This window comes from Zophobas morio, unplaced genomic scaffold (genome assembly GCF_036711695.1).
Source record: "Zophobas morio isolate AGI-343-1 ecotype UQ-CSIRO unplaced genomic scaffold, CSIRO_AGI_Zmor_V1 ptg000026l, whole genome shotgun sequence".
NCBI lineage: Eukaryota > Metazoa > Arthropoda > Insecta > Coleoptera > Tenebrionidae > Zophobas > Zophobas morio.
Genome location: NW_026972131.1, coordinates 2288883 through 2311331, shown reverse-complemented (window position 1 = coordinate 2311331; position 22449 = coordinate 2288883). Strand labels below are relative to the sequence as shown.

The 22449-nt window shown below is 30.9% G+C and overlaps 1 protein-coding gene across 1 annotated transcript in view; it reads left to right on the top strand.

Moving 5' to 3' along the window:
- Nucleotides 1-22449, top strand: part of LOC135136327 (uncharacterized) — a 47541-nt gene that overhangs the window by 24044 nt on the left and 1048 nt on the right. The window contains exon 2 of the mRNA XM_064065556.1: nucleotides 3056-3241. Coding sequence (XP_063921626.1) covers nucleotides 3056-3241 — 186 coding nt within the window. The remainder of the gene's footprint in view (nucleotides 1-3055; nucleotides 3242-22449) is intronic.

The window sequence follows — 22449 nt, the reverse complement described above, 5'->3', positions numbered from 1 at the left end:
ATTTATTATCAGAATGTTAGAGGGTTGAGAACTAAAATCAGTGATTTATATTCTAGTGTATTGTGCGAAAACTATCCGATAATTTCATTAACAGAAACTTGGCTTAATGACACATTTTTTAATAGGGATTATAGATGATAGATGTGTTGTTTACAGAAAGGATAGATCCTTTTTAGAGACGAATAAATAACGTGGTGGTGGTGTAATGATAGCTGTTATAAAAAATATTCCTTCTACTTTACTGCAAATTGATACTCTTCAAAGAGAAGAAGTTTGGACACTAATCTCGTTTAATGGCATTCAAATTATAATTGGAACTGTGTATTTTCCTCCTAATTCACCCTTAGCTGTATATTCTGACCATATATCTTTGGTTGATTTAATTGCTGATTATCCTAACACTACAGTATGTATTGTTGGTGATTACAATTTGCCTGGATTGAGCTGGAAAAGTGATACTAATTGTAATTATTTAATACCTGTTAACGTTGTTTCAATGATTGAAGAATTAATTTGTGACAATTTCGCTGTGAGTGGTCTTTTTCAATACAACTTTATATGGAATGGAAATGAATTTTGGATTTAAGCTTTAGTAATACTACACTTATCATTGAAGAATGTTTGTCCTTATTACCGAAAGATATAAATCATCCTGCCTTTATTATTAAAATTAGTGACATATTCTTGCCTTTACTAGATCTTACTATATACACATCTTGTTTGGATTTTAAGAACGCGTCATTTGATGCAATTAATACCTACCTGGAGCAAATTGATTGGTTTACCATGGAAAATTTTTCTCATCTCGATGATTGTATGTATTATTTTTATTCTCACATAAATTCTCTTATAACTCGTTTTGTTCCTATTGTTGTTAAAAAACCTCAGAACAATTTTCCTTATTGGGTTGATAACCATACAAGATCTCTTATTGTGAAAAAAAAGAAGCTCATAGGAATTTTAAGGTAACTGGATTATATTCAGATTACGTAAAGTTTTGTGATCTTAGACGTACATCTAAGTTGGCTATGAACTTGTGTAGGAAAAATCATATTCGAAGTGTTGAGCAGAATATTATTGTTAATAGTAATTGTTTTTGGTTATTTGTCAAGAAATCAAAACCTAATACAGTGGGGTTCCCCTGTTCTATGTTCTTAGGTGATATCACAACTGATTCTTCTAAATCCGTTGCAGATTTGTTTGCTACTTATTTTCAAACTGTATATACGGTAGCTGATACTGATGTTAATATGAGTTCATCAAATTGGAAACACAATCTTGTTGATATTAATTCATTTGAAATATCCACCGACCTTGTTTTGTCTAAATTACTTTCCTTAGATTCTTCTGTTAAAATAGGTCCAGATGGTATTCCATCACCATTTTTAAAACAATGTGCTCACAATTTATGTTTTCCCCTTCAAATTTTATATAAAAGATCTTTACAATTATTCAAAGTTCCTACACTATGGAAAATTTCTTATGTTACAGCTATTTATAAGAAAGGTCATCGTAGTGATATTTCAAACTATAGACCTATTAGTATTGGTTCACCTATAGCCAAAATATTTGATTCAATTACATGTGATATTTTGTCTTTCCATGTAAAAAATATCATCCTAGATGAACAGCATGGTTTCTTTAAAGGGCGTTCGACAACTTCTAATTTAATGATATTTACTAATTATATAGTTAATAATATGGAAAATGGTTACGATACTGATTGTATTTACACTGATTTGGCAAAAGCTTTTGATAGGGTGAATATTCGTATTCTACTATGTATTAAAATTGGCTAAGATTGGAATTGGTGATCCTTTACTATCATGGATAGATTCATATCTAAGTAATCGAAGGCAATTTGTAATTATAAATGGGTTTAAATCAAAATGTATAATTCCATCTTCCGGTGTTCCGCAAGGTTCCCATTTAGGGCCCTTGTTTGTCTCTCTATTTATAAATGATATCAAAGATGTTATAAAATCTAGTCAGTTTTTACTATTTGCAGATGATTTAAAAATCTTTAAAAAAATTACTTGCCCCTCTGATTGTCATATGATACAATCTGATTTGAACTTTTCAGAATTTTGGTGTAAGAAAAATGGACTAGAATTTAACATATCTAAGTGTAAGGTTTTAAGATTTAGTCGCAAATTATGTTCTCAACAGTATAATTATACATTGTCTTCTATTGTTCTTGAAAATGTGACCAGTTTTTGTGATTTAGGAATTACTATTGATAGTAAACTCTCTTTTACTTTTCACATAAATAATATTGTTTCTAAAGCAAATAAAATGTTAGGATTAGTAAAAAGAACCTGTAGTGAGTTCTCAAATCTTAGATCTTTTATTGTTTTGTTTTCATCTTTTGTAAGGGCGATCCTCGAATACCATGTTACTATATGGTCTCCTTATTATAAGATGCACAGTCAAAGAATTGAAAAAATTCAAAAAAAATTCGTCAAATTTATGTGCTATAAGTTCAATATATTTTTCAATAACTGTAATTATACTATGATAATAAGTTATTTTGGGCTTACGTTACTTTCTAAGAGAAGAATAATGTTTGATATGTGTTTTGTTTATAAAGTATTGTATGGTATTGTTACTTGTTAAAATATTTTAATTTTATTTATGATACACGTTCCATCTCGTCAAGTAAGAAATTCTCACTTACTTTCAATTCCATAGCATCGTACTTTGTACGCGTTTCAATCGCCTGTTAGTCGTCTTGCTAGACTGACACTTATCTATAATGAAATTGAGTTTGTGGAAATTTCTTACACCAGGTTTAAATCATCGATCCACAGGAAGATTTCAATTTAGTGTTGTAACTTTTGTATGTTTTTATTATTGTAATTGTTTTTTTTTTACCGTTAATAAACAGCATCATCATAATTTTTACGATAATACGAAAGTACATTTGAAATTTCAAAGCTCAGTAGTTGCGGAGATTATTTGTTATGAAATAAACAGCTTAGAACGTAATTATAATTGTGACAATAGCTACTTTTTATGAGTTTCAGATCGTCTCATTTCGTTTTGTTTGTTTCAGAACCGAAGACCTCATCAACGACCAGTTCGTCTTCGAACCCCCAGGGATTGGCAACCCTAATTGTTATGATAGCAGTTTTAACAATTATTATTCTGTTTTGCTGTTTTGCCGCGCCAGGTGTTCGTGATTTATGTAAACGATACATTTTCCGTACCTGTGTTATAGACGATCCAGACGAAGACAATGGTAATGTTATTTGAAATATTTTTTTCATTTTATTTTGGTTTGGTGGTGCTGTAGTATTTATTAGTGGCACCTTTTGGTTTTACGCATTGCTACACTTATTAATTTTTCAAATTATGATCAAAACGAATTAGAACACACATTTGAATAGTTTAATCAGTCAACAGCCATATGGGACAAATAAAAAAAGTGGATACAATCTATTTACCTCAATACATCCAATAGGACCACTCTGGTATGCATTCATACATATTTCTCATTCTTATTTGTTATTCAGAGATAATTCGGGGATGTCATTTTTCATTTATTTATGTTTTGTACCCGCGCCAGAATCAATTTGTTAAATTATTGTTACGCAAAGATACTAAAATACTTGATGGATTCAAATTGTTTTGTTAACTCTTTTACGATCCGATTTTCAGATAAAAAATGTATTCATTGAGAAACTGGTTGAAGACTACTGGCGCTGTACGTTTAAATTTAGTGAAGAACTATGCATGAATACTTTCATCACTCTTAAACATTTATAGCAAATTGCTCAGCATTAATCTGTTTGAGTGAATTGTGCTTTAAGTTGAAGTGTTCTCTTCACTCTTAATATTTTCAACGAAGTAATATAAAATAAGTAAACAATTCTGGAAGGTGATAATGATGTATTCCGCGATTCTAATAAGTGAATTTTTAAAAGTGCGTGTTTGTTACACCCACGAAATTTTAATTACGCTTGTAAATATAGCTTGACATTAAAATGTTGATTAAACAAGTCCGCTTTAAACATGTGCGCTTGTATATCAACTGTCATGAAAGTTTATTATATGGCTAATTTTAAATTAATATCATATAAATAATCCCGAAGAAATTATTTGTTTAATTTTCTTATTAAACCGGCGAATTATGAACACACCTTTGGTTTTTGTAGTGGATGCGTAACAAACAACATATGAAAAAATAAACTAACGTCGCTGTTCGTTCTAAATAATTTGTAAGTTTTATAACATAAAAACAATTAACAGGGAAGTTAGAATGCTTTATCTTTTCTGATGTATACGCATCCGAACATTGCCAACAAAAGTTGTTTTTTAAATTCTTGGCATTCTGTTAAGACAGTATTTTAATTTTAGCCGCAGCATTCTTTTGGTTTAAAATATTAAAAGGTATAATTTTTAGGTAATTAACTGAAGTTGTTTTTGTTCCAAAATTCTTTGGACAGTGGCATTAAACAGGCAAAAAATTCTCGTATTACTCCGAAACAGTTTTCTTATAGACATGAAATTTAGTGTTTAATTAGTGTAAATACGCAATAAAACAAAATACAAAGTTGTAAACCTAGAAACCACTTTGTTTTTGAAAAAAATTCAACCTGTAATGTAAATAGACGGGTAATAACCTTCCTACATTTACTTAAAATAGTAGCTCTTCAAAGAATTGCACGCAAACATTTTGACGTTGTTTAAAGCAAGTAATTTTGACGAGAATTTCCAGACCACCTGTGCATATATATATATAATCATAATAATAAACGCTATAGTCGATTTTGTTTTAGTACGTAACAATGGTTACAAAAACAGCAGGAAGTTTCTAATAAATAGCAGACCCGAAGTTTTCATAAAAACGAATTGTATACTGAGAATCAGCTATAAAAATTAAGCAAAATGCTTGAAAAATGTTTTACAAACGTTAAACGCTGGCAGATTTAAATTACGCAGATAATCTCCGAAACTACCGGATCGATTGTTGTCAAACTTTAAATGTATGTGAAGGATATCGTGTAGATGGTAAACCGCTAACCAAATTTGTGACTCCGCATGCGCATCCTTTTTCAAAACCACGTGCCGACTAATCTCCACTTTGCTTACAGTTGATTTTAGAAGCGCAACGTAAATAAAAACATAGCCTCAAATTGCTTTTTTCGACAGAATCAAGCCGTAAACACGTGCGTAAGCTTTCGCTTATTGATATTCTCAACTTAGCGCTCTAACACGTTTGTGCCCGCATGCACGATATTGTCTCACTTTGTATCATTGCAGTTTAAATAGTGCTTACTCGCTCTGTTTAAAATATAAGGGTCAACTCTATCACCAAAAAATCGGCAGTTTATTTTACATGCATGTAGTTCAATCTATTTTTTTTTAATGATTTTGCATATTTTTTTCCATATACAATTTGATAACAATCGGTCCATTAGTTTAGGATATTATCTGTCCAATAAAAATCCGGGCAGCTGGCAGACAGACAGACAGACAGACAGACGGAAAAGGAAGACCTGGGTCATGAAATGTCGAGAAAAAGTAAAAGTAGAGAGTCGGTGGACGGACTGGATTACAGTATTTCCTTTATTTACGCTCGAGAAATAAAAATAAAAAAATTAGTCGAAAGTTGTTTCGAGAGAATTTCCCTCGCTCCTAAAGCACAATGAAAAATATCCAGCATTTTCGAGTTGAGTTGTTCCTTTACACAATTTTGTGACGACATAAACTAACTCATTCATTAATTTTTTTGAGCCACCTGTTTAAGCAATTCTAAAAAATATGAATGCAATGATAAATTATAGTACCTGCTAAAATAAGAAAAGAGAGGGTGGGTGGGCGGGGCTAGTACTTGCTTAGATAATATTGATTTTGGCAATGACACCATCTAAAAATATAGTGAGCGAACGGGTGGGGCTAGTACTTGCTACTATAAAACGAAACACTACTAAGAGTTGTCATTGGAATGAAGAGGGGGTGGGTGAGCGGGCCTACTGCTTGTTTATAAAAGACTCTCTTGGAAAAAGTTAAACTTAGCCCCACCCACCCACCTGTTCTCTCATTTTTTTCTTCTGAAATAAGAAATAAATCTTATAACAAATAATACAACAAAAAGGTTACGATTGGCGCTTTTTTTACAGCCTAGTTTCTATGAGTTACTTGCCACTCCCACTCTGCAGAAGAACATATAATAAACCCCGCCCGCCCATCCGCCTCCACTTCGGTGATTAATTTTATATAAAAAAAGTACTACCCCAATTGAAGAGAAGAAAAAAAGGAGACTTAAAACATGTATAAAATAGTAAATTTAGTAGAAAAATGTAGATTTTGCATTTAAACTCCGCCCCTGTATCTGAAAACGAATAAAAAATTCATCAAAATCGAGACAGAGGCGGGTGGGTGGGGCTTAATTATTGGCCTCTTTTTCTTAATATATACCTATTTTCAACAACACCAAATACCATTTAATATTTTAAGTATGTTATTATTGAAAGAAAACTACATGTATGTACTAAGAAAATACATAACACCCACCCGCCCCATCTCAATTGTGCTTAATCTTTTTATTCGTCCTGAGGCAAAGAGCGAAGAGAAGACAATTACCCTTTATTTCGGAAAGAAAGTTTAAGGCGTCCAAATTGGAAAATTTTGTAAAATCCTTTCTTATGTATCTTTAAAATTATATTTTAAGGTACATTTTGACCAAGAAGCTTTCGTCTACCATTTAAAGTTAAAAGAAACCGCAGTACCTAAATATTTGAAAGCTCAGATTTCAAATATAAAGCTCCGTTTAAAATTATCAATCCAGAAAACACAATCACTGCAGGGGCGGCTCATGAGTTGAGTATTTGATTATTGAACTTTTGAATTTTTCAGTTTTACGATTTTGTCGTTTTTAGTTTTTCAATTTTTATATTTGAATTTTTTAACTTATGATTTTTAATTAACGGTATATATTAATTAATTTCAATAATGGCAACAAAGCACATCGGCTCATTCGAAAGTTTCGATTTTCAAATTTTCCATTTCTTCAATTTTTCGATTTTAGGTTTTCTAATTTTCATCTGAATTTTTGGCATTTTTTTTTATTTTGAAATTTTTCGGTCTCCCAGACCAAAATAAATAAGGAAAAATTTGCAATTTTTCGAAATTTCAAGTTTGCACTTCTCAATTTTTCAATTTATAGATATTTTAATTTTTCCTTATTTCAATTAATCGAGATTTCAATTTTTAATTTAGCTTTTAAATTTTTCAAGTCCCCAATTGTTTAATGTTACATTTTCCCAGATTCAAATTTTTTATTTAATTCTAAAATAACAAATTTATTAAAACTGAAAACTTCAGGATTTTACAGTTTTTGGATTTTTCAATTTTTATATCTAGATTTTTCCTAACTAACTAATTTTTAATTGCTTTCATCGCGTTTATTTACATCGTCTTGACTGAGAATATTTTTAATAATACCCATTTTTGCGTTTTTGAAAATTTTTAGTTTTTCTCGACGTCATGACCTCTAGAATACGAAAAAAGAGGTCTCCCGTTTCCGTCTGTCTGTCTGTCTGTCTGTATCCATTTTTATTAGACACGTAATCTCCGAAACTGCTGGACCGATTGTTGTCAAATTTTGTACATTTGTTACAAATATCATGTACATGGTTAAATACTAACCAAAATTTGGCTAATTATCCCCACCAACAATTTGATGACGTCATCTCCCATATTTATAATTAAAAGTTTTTTTAATTTTATAAAATAATTTACTCTCGTACTTGTGGTGTGTGAATCCGTGTCGAATTTTCACCCTAGACCTCCAGAATTTTTAGAAAAAATTTGAAACTGAATAGAATAATTGCAATATAACTTCCTTTAGCCCCCATCTATTTTCACAGAGGGCGTGGAATTTGTCAAAATCAGTCTTATCTAAGCAAGTACTAGCCCCGCCCACCCGCCCTCTATTTTATCAGTTAAAGGTGTTAAATTGCACATTTCCATAGTAACGTAAGTTTTTACTGTGAGGTGGCTCAAAAAAAATTAATGAATGTGTCAATTTATTTTATTGATTAAATCAGGAACGGTTTATTCCATTTTTCCAGAAAATTTTGGGAATACAACATGTCCTTGCAAAAATGTTGATGACGTCATCACAAAAATCAAAATTCTGTAAAGTAAAAACTTAACTCAAATATGCTGGATATGTTTCACTGGACTTTAGGTACGAGGGAAGTTCTGCTGAAACAGTTTTCGACCAATTTTTCGAATTTGTTTAAAATTTTTCGGAGTTTCTATTTATTAACTCATGCATTTCTCAATTTTTCGATTTTATAGTTACTTAGATTTTTAACTGTTTCCATTTAGAGTTATTCAATTTTACAGTTTTTTGATTTTACAATTTTTCGTTTTCAAGTTTTCTAGTTTTTACTTTTTCGAATTTTTAAATTTTCGATCTTGCAAATTTTTGTTCCTTCAGTTTTTCGATCTGCAATTTTTCGTTTCTTGGATGTTTCGATTTTTTAAGTTTCCGGTTTTTCAATTTTTCGTTCCTTCGATTTTTCAATTAGTAGATATTTTAATTTTCCTTTATTTGAATTAAACGATGATTCAAATTTTTATGTCTTCGATTTTTTGAATTGCAATTTTTTAGTTTCAATTTTAGCTTTTAAATAATCAAATTCTCAATTTTGCATTTCTAAAATTTTGACAAAAAGAACAACTTTATTTAAACTGAAATTTTGAAAAGTTGTAACGCAGGATTTTTTTCATGTCGCTCTTGTATTTTTGATGTGTTTCTTCGAAAAATGGAAACATCCAAAATAAAAAATCAAAAAATTGTAAATCTGACAATTGAAAAACGAAAAAGTAAAATATCAAAAAAATGGGAAATCTAAAAATAATAATAGAAAGAACCAATCTAAAGGTGAAATAACGAAATATTGAAAAAGCGGAAAATTCGAAAATGCAAAATCTAAAAATTAAAAAACTTAAACTGGGAACAAAAAATTCATTGGCTCATAGAACAAGCCGCCCCTGAATTACTGAAAAAATATCAAGATTAAAAACTCGGTATCCACTGATAAACAATTTACAAATCGAGTGTTTAGGAAAGTCCTACCAAAATTTATTGTTACTGGGAAATTTTTTGTTTAAAAGAAAAAATTAACGGTTTAATTTAAAGAATTTCAAAATTAATAAAAAACTGTCCAAAATGTTGGTTGGTTTAGATTATTTACGTTTAATTTTATATTTTCCTTATTACATATTCTATTTTTTGTATTTTTATCTGATGTGCCATTAACCCACGTTTTATATTATTGTAATATGGCGAATAAAACATCAGCATCACTACCTCTATAAACGAAGAAAAAACCCTTGAAATATAAGGTGTAGATTGAATAATTTATAGAAGGAAAATAACAATTTATCTGGTTTTAATTAACAGTATTAAGAGTAGTCACCAAAATGAAGAGGGGGTGGGTGGGCGGACCTACTGCTTGCTTATAAAAGACTCTCTAGCAAAAACTTTAACTTAGCCCCGCCCACCCACCCGTTCTCAAATATGGATTTTGCAGTTAAATTCCGCCCCTCTATCTGACAACGAAGAAAAAATCATTATCACAACTGAGATAGATGACAATTATGATGAGAGATAATTATTGGCTTCTTTTTCTTAGTGTATACCTACTTTCAACAAAACGATTTTTAAAACATAATTCTATTTCTCATTCAAATTTACCATTTTATATTTAAAATATTTTTATTATAAGCCCCACCCATAGTTTACACATTTTAGACAGGATACATTCGGCAAAATTTTGAGCTGACGTCGTCAATTTTTTGGAGGGGATAAGTAAATATATTTTGATTAAAAATTTATCATGCTTATCATACCTGTAAACCATCTACAAGATTTCAAAGCATTCGGTTTTGCAGATAAAAATGGCTAAAGTTTGTTTGACCACAAATTTTAAATATTTTGCCCCTGTTTACTCAATTATTTATTAAGATATTTTATTTCTGTAAAGCGCAATGGATTTTTTAATGCAATTTCTACTAATGTACCTTTTTGAAAATTTAAAATTGATCCATAAATAGCGAAAACCAGATAATCTTATACTCATCACAATTTTAACGCGTTGTAGTTTTTTTTAGAAACAAAATTTAAAAAACGGAAAAGCAGTGTGGGTAGTGTTTTTTTACGCTCATTTCAACGGTGTGAAATTTATTACAATCAGACGTATACTTTTGGCAAAAACTTGGGCAGAAGTTTATTTGCATTTCCTTATGCTGGAATATGTTTTAGCTCACCCTTAAAATGATGAAGAGCTTATGTATATTATGGTTACCTGGTTTTTTAACAAATTCTGTGCTAAACTCATTCTAGATTTTAACTTCCTACTGGGTTAACCTTCTCTTTGTGGGGACGAAAAAATGTAATAATTCCCAAATAATACATAAACTTATATACATTACTTATATTCATTTCTGATCTAGCCCGAGAACATATCAGACCACCGTCGTATATTAAGCTCGTTCTCAATTTTGTTTTCCGTTTACACTTGTCTTGTCGAAATGGCACATAAAAAGTTTGACATTTGCAGTACCAACTTCAGGCGGATGTAGTGTACCTAATGTGTGAATCTAGATTTTCTTTTTAAAACAGCTAAAACAAAAAACTGACAAAAAACAGTTCAAAGGTGTTAGTAAACATAACAAACACAATAAGCACAGAAATACACGGAAAATGTATTAATAGCACACTTCCCTGAAAAATTAAAACACCTTGAAAGCTTCCACCCGGTGTGATGGAAGTAGTAAGAATTAATGTTGTTATAAACAGTTCTCGAAATGAACAGTCTTTTTGATGAAAGAAAGAATGATGGGTTACAGGCTTAAAGCGTCGAAAATACTTAAAGCAGAACAATTTCATCAAATTTCAATTAAGCTTCGAGACGATGTGTTTTTGATGGTTGAAGTAAGTGATTTATAATAGGAGCGTGCTCTGAATTTTTCTAATTTTAAATAATTACTTACTCGAACTATAACATCGCTAAATCTTAAGCCTTTCGGAAATGTAAAGAAAATTTATATGTTTTTTTTTATATATATGTGTAATTCATCTACTAAATTAGTGAAATGTGACTTTTATGTCGACAACACGGATGTTGTGAATAAAAAGAATTTTATGGAATATTCTAACTAACAACTGTCAGCGATTGATTTTTGAGTTCGCTCTCTCAAGTATTCGATTCCTAAGCAAATCAGGAAGGCTAAATTCAAAGGGGTTATTTACTATATATACAGGAAACCCTTTGTACTCAAAATCATCCACTGTGGACTTAATTAAAAGTCGTATTCTACTCATCTACTATCAATCATTAGGGAAAATGTATCATAGGAGACAAGAGTGACGCTTAAAATCCCTCATGTGGTCAAGTAACTATTATTCTTAATTTTCTCAAGGACTATAAATTTCAAAATTAACGCTTTCGTTCCAGAATCTGTCACTTTTAATCTCCGCCGTCTGCCAGTTATTGAAACAATACAAACAAAAATTCTAAGAACAAAAGAGGTCAATTTGTTTTCAACAAACTGAGCGTTAAATGCAACTTAAAATGAAATGCGAGTATAAAACGTGATTTATTTGAGAATTTTCCTCAAAAATGGTTCATTTCTACCGAATGATTTTTTAAATTTAATATAAGGAGAGTCTCTGGAAACAAAAGATGTAAAAGACGTAGGGCGTAGTTTAATATTTTTTTATATAAATGTCACTGTCACTGAGACAAATTGAAATTAAACTATTAGTAGTAATTATTATTATTTACTTTAATTTAATTAGAGGATGGACATATACAAAGGGGGGCACTGGAAACAAAAGATGTGAAAGACATAGGGAATATTTTAATGGATATTTTAAATCTCCCTTTATCTGATTCGATTTCTTAATGTATTTTCAAAATCCAGTAAAATGGGCTCAAGAAACAAAAAATTTGAAAAGTCATTATTTTTGCCTCCAAAAAATTTTTAATTGAATGTTAACAAGATCTAGTATGTAATCTATTAAACTTGGACATACCGTGATGAATAAAATTATTCACTGTGTACACAATGTTGAAATAAGAAAAAATATATAAAATTGTATATATTCGATACAGTATCGGACTGATGTACGACACATCTAGTTTTAATTTTGCTTTCGAGCTAATAGAAATTAAAAATAACTTTATACATTTTTGTTGGATATTATTAAGCTTTTTTTACCTAGGATCAGCGTCCCAGATTGTTATATTAATTTGAAATTTGTATGAAACTTACATTCGTAGATATTGCATAACAGAGATGGTGAATATATTTTGCGCAAAATAATTACATAAGATCTTTATTCTCAAAATTATAAAACCCAAATATTTCTTAACGAAACAATGAGGTATATTTATAGAAAACGTAAAAACAACAGATTTCTTCCACCCACTTGTGTCCCTTAAATAACTACCTCCATTTCGCAGAAAAAACCGTATATTTTAATCACACCAGGAATGTTAAAATGATTATTTGTTGAATTTCAGTATATACTAGAAGAAGCGCACACACGGATGAATTATATGTTATATCAGAGTCAAGCAAAAAAAGCCAGGTAAAAATAACACGACAAGTAACTGCATCGAGCAACTAACCTTCTACTAATTTACTGTCTTGTGTGTAAAACTAACACAAATCAAAAAACGATAATTTATGTGATTGAGAATCCCAGGATTTGTTTTGATTTTGCTGATTGCACGACGTTTTCTATAAATGAAATCTTTCGCTGTGTAAACTTTAACCAATTAACTTTGAAATGTTTGCTTGTTTTATCATTATCGCTGCAAAAAAATCGAATCAGAAACTCAATCTGTCAGTAAATCGTATACCTGTTTATCAACAGTCGTAGTAATTATTTAGTAACCAGCACACATAAACACGTTACTCGTAAAAAGTTCAGAACGTACTATTTCTAATTTTTATTAACAGGTACTTCTTTGAATTCAAGTGCGTGCGAAAGTTCTACTAAAAACCAAATGTCTTTTTTAGAGTCCAAAAAGTTATACAAATTTTTTACTTTTTCAATATTTTAAACTGTTTGCTGAAAAGTGATGTTCCATAGAATCTGAAAAACCAAGTCAGGTCAGGTCATGTCAAGTCAGGTCATATTAGAGATGTGACGGCTTGGAACTTACTTAGATTATTACTGGTAAACGTTGAAAAATAGTCTGAAGACTAATCCGTATTTCTGCTAATTTTTAATTCATTTTTAGTACAGACTGTGTTTTGACAGTGAAATAGATTCTAGTAACAATGTTACGAGTAGATTACTAGACAAATCAATTTCACCTGGACATATACTTTTGGGAATACCCCAATTAAAACACTTTAGAATACAGCTTTTTATAGTACATATGTTCTCATATAATTGCCTTGGATATGTATTAATGGGAATTCCAAAATTTCGAAAAAAGTTTATTTTATATAATATAGGAGTATTTTTTAACAGCAAAACAACCTTAATTAAACTTTGTACGAGCAATTAAACACTGTGTATTTAATATAACCACATCTGAAAATTAATATCTATGTCTAAAATATGTAAAATACTATTAGTTATTCAGGTTGCTGTTACTACTATATCACTATCATCTCTTTTCTTAGAGGGTATGTCTTTTGTCATAATCGGTCTTATTTTAGCACGTACTAGGCCCGCCCACCCACCCTCTCTTTTCTTAGAAGGTATATCATTTGCCAAAGTCAGTTCTATCTTAGTAAAAACTAGCCCCGCCCACCCGCCCTCTCTTTTCTTGGAAGGTATATCATTTGCCAAAATCAGTTTTATCTTGACTAACTTTTACAAAAAAATTATCAAAATATCACGAACTTATTTATATGCAAAATTCAGGAATTTCAGGGTTTTCAGGAGTCCCAAAAAAAAAAAATTCTTTATGGTGTAGATTACGGAAAAAACGTAATTTTATAAAAGTAAAATTGGCAACACTGCACACACCTAATGAGTGCTTACTTTCTAATTTCTTAGTAACGATGGTCACTGAAATCTACCTTTAATTTTTTTTTTTAGTACGATAACCATGACAGAACCAGTAGACATTAATCGTTGTGCATTATTATTAATAAAGAAGGTGTTATTTTTCATTAATAAATAATGCAAAAACAAACATTTAGTAAGACATTAATAAGTTATAAACAAAAACAAAACTAACAAAAGAAAAATCCATTGAAGCATACCCAAATAAACACTTGAGAAGATGTTCAAAATTTCTGCCTTGTGCATGTAAGTAAGCTCAAGATGTTTCCAAATTTTGATCATTTTTTGTAAAAGTTAGTCATCAGTACTAAGGAAAAACTGATTTTGGCAAACCACATACCTTATAAGCAAAGAGAGGGTGGGTGGGCGGGCCTAGTAACTGCTAAGATAGGACTGATCTTGGCAGATGAGATACCGTCTAAGAAAAGAGAGAGGGTGGGTGGGCGGCGCTAGTACCTGATAAGATAAAACTGATTTTGGCAAATGCTGTCGTATCCTCTAAAAAATTTAATTAAATCATTATACGAAAAGACACTAAGAAGCTCCAAAGCACTTTCAAATACTTTCCAAACGGGAATACCTAGAACCTCAAGAATGTTTTAAATTTTTCAAAAAAAAAGTAGAAAAAAAACGAGGTCCCAAAATTCGTAATGTGATAATTTTTTGTAAAAGTTAGTCAAGGTAAAACTGATTTTGGCAGATGACATATCCTCTGAAAAAAGAGAGGGTGGGTGGGCGGGGCTAGTACTTGATAAGATAAAACTGATTTTGGCAGATGACATATCCTCTAAAAAAAGAGCGGGTGGGTGGGCGGGGCTAATAGCTTCTTAGATAAGACTGATTTTGTCAAGTGAGATATCCTCTAACCAAGAAAGGATGGGTGGGTAGGGCTAGTACCTGCTAAGATAGGGCTGGTTTTAGCAAATGACGATCCTCTAAAAAATTTAATTAAATTATTATAAGAAAAGACACTAGAAGCTCCAAAGCACTTTCAAATTCTTTCCAAGCAGGAATACCTAGAACCTCAAGACAGTTTTAAATTTAAAAAAAAAAACGGAGCCCCAAAATTAAGTCAAAAACAGGTCAAGTTAGAATTTTCCAAAAATAGAACACCAAAGTCCCCCAAAATTCTTTTAAATAATTTACAAAAAAAAATTCCATGGGCTCCCAAAACAACACATCACGAGTATTCAAATATTGCAGCAGTCAAGAAATTTTCAAATTCGTAAAAAGTTAAACACCAAAAGCTTAAAAGATTTTTTCAAGTTCATCTAGCAACAAAACACCAGATTCCTTTAAATTTATCCGAAAATAAAACACCAGGGGACCTAAAATTTAGTACTATTCGCTTTGAAATGGTAATTAAACATGGTCATGGTTGAGAGAAATATTAACTAAAAGTTTTATTACTAGTTATTGTGATAATGAATGTGTTGTTTAGTTGTTAAAGGTAGCAAAAAACCAATTTTAAAATTATTATATCTCCACCAGAATGTGTGGAATGTTTTTACTATTTTTCAAAGACTCACCCGTTGATTGTTAAAAGCGTAACGGAGAGTTAATTATTCTGGTGAATAATCCTGTAGATTATGAATATTTGTACTGTATTTTGCTTACTGCTCAAAAGTGAGGACCCATGTCAAAAAATTATTGAATAAATTAAGGAACAAATATAAAAAATACTTTATTCACTATTAGCAGAAGGACGTTGCGTGCATGCGTGCGTACGTTGCTCCTGTTGGTGGTCACCAATGAAGGTAAGCGTAGAAAAATATTGCTTCTCCGGTGGGAATCAAACCACACGTTTACCGCTTGCCGGGTGGGTGCTCTTACCACTAGACTACGGAGGAGCTTATCTATTTCCGCTTACGAACGTGTTATTGGGTCGCCACAGTATTAATAAATATTGTACTGACTTCATTATTATTATTATAAAAATTATCTGAGTTAATTACACCTCTGATTGTAAACGATAATAATCTGAGTCAGGCTCAAATTCTTCCAGGTTTATTATCAAAGGGGGAATATGGGACTGCCATTTTGGTAAAACCAAAACATTAGCAATAATTGTTTATTTGTCTGAAAATGGAATAAAGTAGAAAAAATTGGTCTAAAGAGTTTAGACAGTACTTCCCTCGCTGTCGGAAACTTGACGACTGCATGCCTATTGTGTTTTTTTTCTCATTACATTTTTGTAGTGGGAATTTAAAAAAAAATTGTGATGACGTCATCAACATTTTGCAAGGACACGTATATCAGTTGGGATAGATGTAGTGTAATACTAAGAATAAAATTATTATATTCTCATATTTTCGGGAAAATGAATTGGGTCGTTTGAATATTGATTTGTAATAATCAATAAAATAACGAAACAATTTACTCACGTATACCTACGTATCAGAGGCAACTGAAAATCGTGTATGTATAAACATTCTTAATTTAAGATGACAGGCGTAACAGCATACATGAGAGCCAAACAGAGAAACTGTAAACAAAATGACCGTCGGTTTTATTGCTTCGACTTCCGCTTATTATATAAAACATTGGGTTTTATTTTAATTCTTGACGGTGAAATTCACAATTGGTTGATTATAAACATGTCTATTTCACATTCGCGGAATCAAGTGAACGCATAAAACAAATGCAGGTCTGTAATGTTAAAGTCGATGTAAATAAGCGTGCTACCCTTATGTTTCAACCGAGTTTTTCCTTTAACAAATTTTGTGTCTACCAAATTGGGTTGGTTGTGGTGTAATACTAATAATAAGTGTTGCCTTTAATTTAATCAATAAAATAAATTGACTTCATTAATTTTTTTGAACCACCTCTTAAGAAAATCTAAAAAATATGAATGGAATGATAAATCACAAGTACAAACTCATCATATTTTTTGCATTTTAGATAGGATTTATTCAGCAAAATTTAAGGGTGACGTCATCAATTTTTTTAGGAGGGATGAACAAATACATTTTGAACAAAAGTTTACCATGCTTATAATAACTTTAAAATATTCCCAAGATTTCAAAGCATTCGGTTTTTGTAATTCCTGATTAAATCGATAAAATAAATTCACGCCTTCATTAATTTTTTTGAGTCACCCTGCATATGCAAATCCAAAAATATGAATGGAATGATAAATCACAAGTACAGACTCATCATATTTTGTACATTTTAGATACGATTTATTCGGCAAACTTTTGAGCTGATGTCATCAGTTTTTTGTAGAAGATAACCAAATATATTTTGACTAAAAATTTATTATGCTCTTTATAACCTTAAAACATCTGCAAGATTTCAAAGCATTCGGTTTTGTAGTTCCTGATTAAATCAATAAAATAAATTTACGCATTCATTAATTTTTTTGAGTCACCCTGTATATGCAAATCGAACAAATTTGAATGGAATGATAAATCACAAGAAGAGACTCACCATATTTTATACATTTTAGATAGGATTTTTTCAGCAAAATTTTGTGGTGGCATCATAAATTTTTTAGGGGGGACGACCAAATACGTTTTGATCAAAAATTTACCATGCTTATGATAATTTTAAAATGTCTTCAAGATTTCGAAGCATTCGGTTTTGTAGTTCCTGAGTAAATCAGTAAAATAAATTTACGCTTTCATTTATTTTCTTGAATCACCCTGTATATGCAAATCCAAAAAATATGAATGGAGTGATAGATCACAAGTACAGACTGATCATATTTTGTACATTTTAGATATGATTTATTCGGCAAATTTTCGAGCTGACGTCATCAAGTTTTTGGAGGGGATAAGCAAATATATTTTGACTAAACATTTATTATGCCCTTTATAACCTTAAAACATCTGCAAGATGCCAGAGCATTCCGTTTTGTAGTTCCTGATTAAATCAATAAAATATATTTACGCATTCATTAATTTTTTTGAGTCACTCTGTATATGCAAATCCAAAAAATATGAATGGAGTGATAAATGACAAGTACAGGCTCATCATATTTTGTACATTTTAGATATGATTTATTCGGCAAACTTTCGAGCTGACGTCATCAAGTTTTTGGAGGGGATAAGCAAATATATTTTGACTAAACATTTATTATGCTCTTTATGACCTTAAAACATCTGCAAGATTTCAGAGCATTCGGTTTTGTAGTTCCTGATTAAATCAATAAAATATATTTACGCATTCATTAATTTTTTTGAGTCACCCTGTATATGCAAATCCAAAAAATATGAATGGAGTGATAGATCACAAGTACAGACTCATCATATTTTGTACATTTTAGATATGATTTATTCCACAAACTTTTGAACTGACGTCATCAAGTTTTTGGAGGGGATAAGCAAATATTTTTTGACTAAAGATTTATGATGCTCTTTATAGCCTTAAAACATCTGCAACATTTCAAAGCATTCTGGTTAGTAGATTAAAAATTAAATTTCAAAATGTTGTTTTATAATTTTGATTTTTTTTCCAAAAATCTGGACGTTTCGGGTGAAAAGTCGATTCAGAGTTGTAAACTACATGTGTAGGACTATGTTATTTTATACAATTGAAAACCCATTTACTATGTACAATTTTGAAGTGACGTCATCGCATTAGTGGTGGGGATGATTAGACAAATTTTGGTTAGCGTTTTACCATCTACATGATATTCTTAATATAAGTACAAAATTTCACAACAATCGGTCGAGTACTTTCGGAGATTATCTGTCTAATAAAAATCCGGGACAACAGACGGACAGACGGACAGACGGACGGACAGACAGACGGAAATGGGAGACCTATTTCTTCGTCTTCTAGGGGTCATGGAAGATCGAGAAAACGTAAAAGTAAAGAGTCGGCCGACGGACTCGATTACAATACTTCCTTTGCTTACGCTCGGGAAGTAAAAATGAGTGCTGAGTCCTGAGATGAAAAAGGTATATATTATAATGAATATGATAAAATCCACAGATATCATCCCACGTAGTCTATGAGAATAAATTGTAATGAAATTTCAGTTCTATAAACTCTCATCCTATATCCCCGTAAGTACAGAATACCTTTTTCATTTTCCAGATATTTGTTGTCAATCTGTTGTCTACAGAAATATCAAAATACACATGTAAGATGAACTCCTACATGATTTGAAAACAGGGGCCAATCGTCCCTCTGCAGTCTTTATCGACCCCTTTTTCGGAGAGGTGTTTTTCTAAAAAGTATTTCAATTTCACAAAACCAAGGAATATTTTATTTTTTCTATGTGATACAGTTCATAATAAAACTAAATCTAGATCACTCGATTAAAATATATGAAGTGGATGAACTCCTGTATGCCAAGTACAGTGTTTTGTGAGTTCCTCCGCACCAATCCTATAATTCAATGTAAAGAAGTGATTATTCAAGACTGGAAAAAAATAATGGATAGTTTTCCAATTAACTGTATTCCCGTTTCATAATAAACCAGGAAGATTCTGATTCTCGACAACACTCGGATAATTTCAGTAAATTATTTCTTTGTCCGCATTTCGGCTCTCTCAGGATATTTTTAGTTACGTCAGCAGTTTTTACTTATCAGTGACTCATCTTCATAAGGCAACAGCGACTGGCTCATACGTTCACAGAGGTCTTAATGAATACCAAATAGTCCAAAATCATTCTATTAGGTTCAATACAAGATCATGTTAAAGTTTGACCTACTAAATCAAACTTATAATAATAACTTAAGTCATTACTTTTTAAAAATTGGCTTTATTCATTTATTATGATAGCATAAACAGAAAAAACAAGTAGTTTCATTTTTTTTATTAAATGTTAAAAAAAACGGTAACTCTAAACATAAAAGTAAAGCATTTCTGTTGGATCATAACAAAATATCACAAAATAAAACAACTTCTTAAAAAATACTTATCCCATAACCTGGGTCGAGATTTGTGTATATATTGTAGATGATGTTGAAGTAAAAAACTGTGCTAAATTCTAGCTACCCATAAATACAGATGATAACACTTTTAATTTTTTGTTCACAACTTTCAAATAAAGCATATTAGAAAAAAGACTTTTGAAATGCAAAATTTAACACGTAAGAATTTTTTTTTTTTTGCACAATAAAGGAGTGGATAACCCCACTTGATAAATTTTCAGAGGTAATTTTCCCATTTAAAAGTGTTCATGGGCACCTAGAATTTTGCACAGTTTCTTACTTTAGCATTCTCTACGATATATACTTGTACAAATCTCGACCCAGGTTGAGGTTACATTATCACAAATTTTAATCACATCACTTAAAAAAAAAACTAGAATTAAATCAAATATTTTTTCAATAATTTTTTTTCAAAAACTAAACTGCCTCTTCTGAGTACCTGAGGTGGAGGTAGTTTCATTATATATTCATTTTCTTGGATCTCCCCCTGATCTTTAATGTCCGGAAACATAAAAGCATCCGGAATTTTTGGATTCCTTGTCAAAAAATCACAAAAAATAGAGTTAAGTGATGACACTTTACTAATGCAACATTTTTTGTTTTGTTTTTGAGTTGTTAATTGTACTATAATATAATCGTCTATATTTAAGTCTGGTTTAGAACGATCAGCCTTACTATTTTCAGCCCTGAGATTCAAACGAGGATTCAAATCATCAGAATAATTGGAAGAATTCAAACTTTCGGTGTCCGTGCTGTCATCATATTCGATACTACTTGGGTTGTCTAAATCAGATGAGTCACTTGATATATTATAGCGTCTTTTTTGTTTTCCAATTTGGACTGGTTTTTGAATTTGAGATGCATCTTTATGTTGAAGGCAGGTATCTGTTTCTGAGTTAACTCTACTACTATTACATTTCTTATTTTGAATAAATCTTTTGAGACGATCCACACTGACGCGATCCTTTTCATTGTCTAACAGCCAGCAAAGTGAAGACTTTTTTATAACTTTTGTTGTATTATCTAAGCGTATTCTGACTAGATCACCTTTTTCAACAAAAATATCGTCACTATCAAAACTTCTAAGGTGTATGTCTCTGTCAAATTTCTTAGATTCGTACGAAATTGTGCAAAGATCATTCAGTAAATCTTCATCTTGGTCAACTGGATCGTTTTCCAAACTTTGAAAAAAGTTACGTTTCATGGTTATTTGAGAATTGCTGTAATTTTCAATTTGTTCTTCACTAAATATTTCATCTTCAACTTCGTCATTGCATTCATTTTCTTTACACGGAGACAATACATAGTTGAAATCAATCACTTTCATTCCTAAATCTTCAGTGTCACGCAGACAATCCCGTAAAGCTTATTCTACGGTGCTTTGTATATCTTTATCTGAAATGTTTCCCAAGTCATCATTTTTCACAAAATCTCTGTTCGTGATTGAACTTTTTTTCCTGATTTCTTTAAGAAAAACGAATTTTTTATCCAAATCGTTTTTAATGTTGTTTATAGTTAGCAGTCTGTCACTTCGATGCAACATATCTCTCATACCTACTAAAATTAACAATTGTGCTAAAAGTTGAGGTCATTGATCTAAGGCTTCTAAACATACTCTCACAAGTTTGAGAGCTAAACCTCCAAGGCAAGAACATATCATTAGTAAGATTTTTGCACGACCTGAACTTAATGAATTTGGTACCTCATATCACAAACTCAATTTTTAAAAACTAATTTGGGGTGAAATTATAAATTTGGTTTGTAGGTATAAAGCAATATAATGTATCATTTCTCATCGGAACTGCACTTCATTAACTGCAACTTTAATATTTGTCAAGCTGAAATATCATGCTGTCAGTTACTGATATTATACTGGAATTTTCTGTCATTATCCCCTGAAAAGGTTATTTAATCTCCACTTGTAAGATTAAATTGATATTTTCTTTCTTATGATGAATGCGATGACTTATGTCGCACATGTTACGTTTATTAGTTCTAGAAAATATCTAGTTTAACTGGATTTGGTATGATGATTCTGCATTTCCTTTGTTTTGTTGTTGAATTCTCGTTAATTTCTCATTGATTTCCTCTTGATTCCTCGTTGATTTCCTCTTGATTTCCTTTTGCTTTCCTTTGATTTCCTGTGATTTCCTTTGATACACGTATACAGTTGATTTCCTCTGCGGTTTACCCTTCGGACAATACTTACGTAAAATTTATTCTACTTCCAGGTAGAAGCAGTTTTGTAAACGTTTGACGATCCCATTTAATACAAAGTTATTTTATTATTAAATACAGCTCTAATTTATGTACTCTTGGAAAACACTGTCTGAAGTTACGTTTATTTTGTGTACGTGGTACAATAAAAAATTTAAAGAAAATTTGGTGTCTCCCAGTTCTACCTGACTTAACATTATTCTTTGAAGACGCTACTTCAAGATAAAAATTATTAAACCAAGAATGCAAGTACTTTTGTTTCCACAGTTTTACTTTTTAAACTAAGTATCAC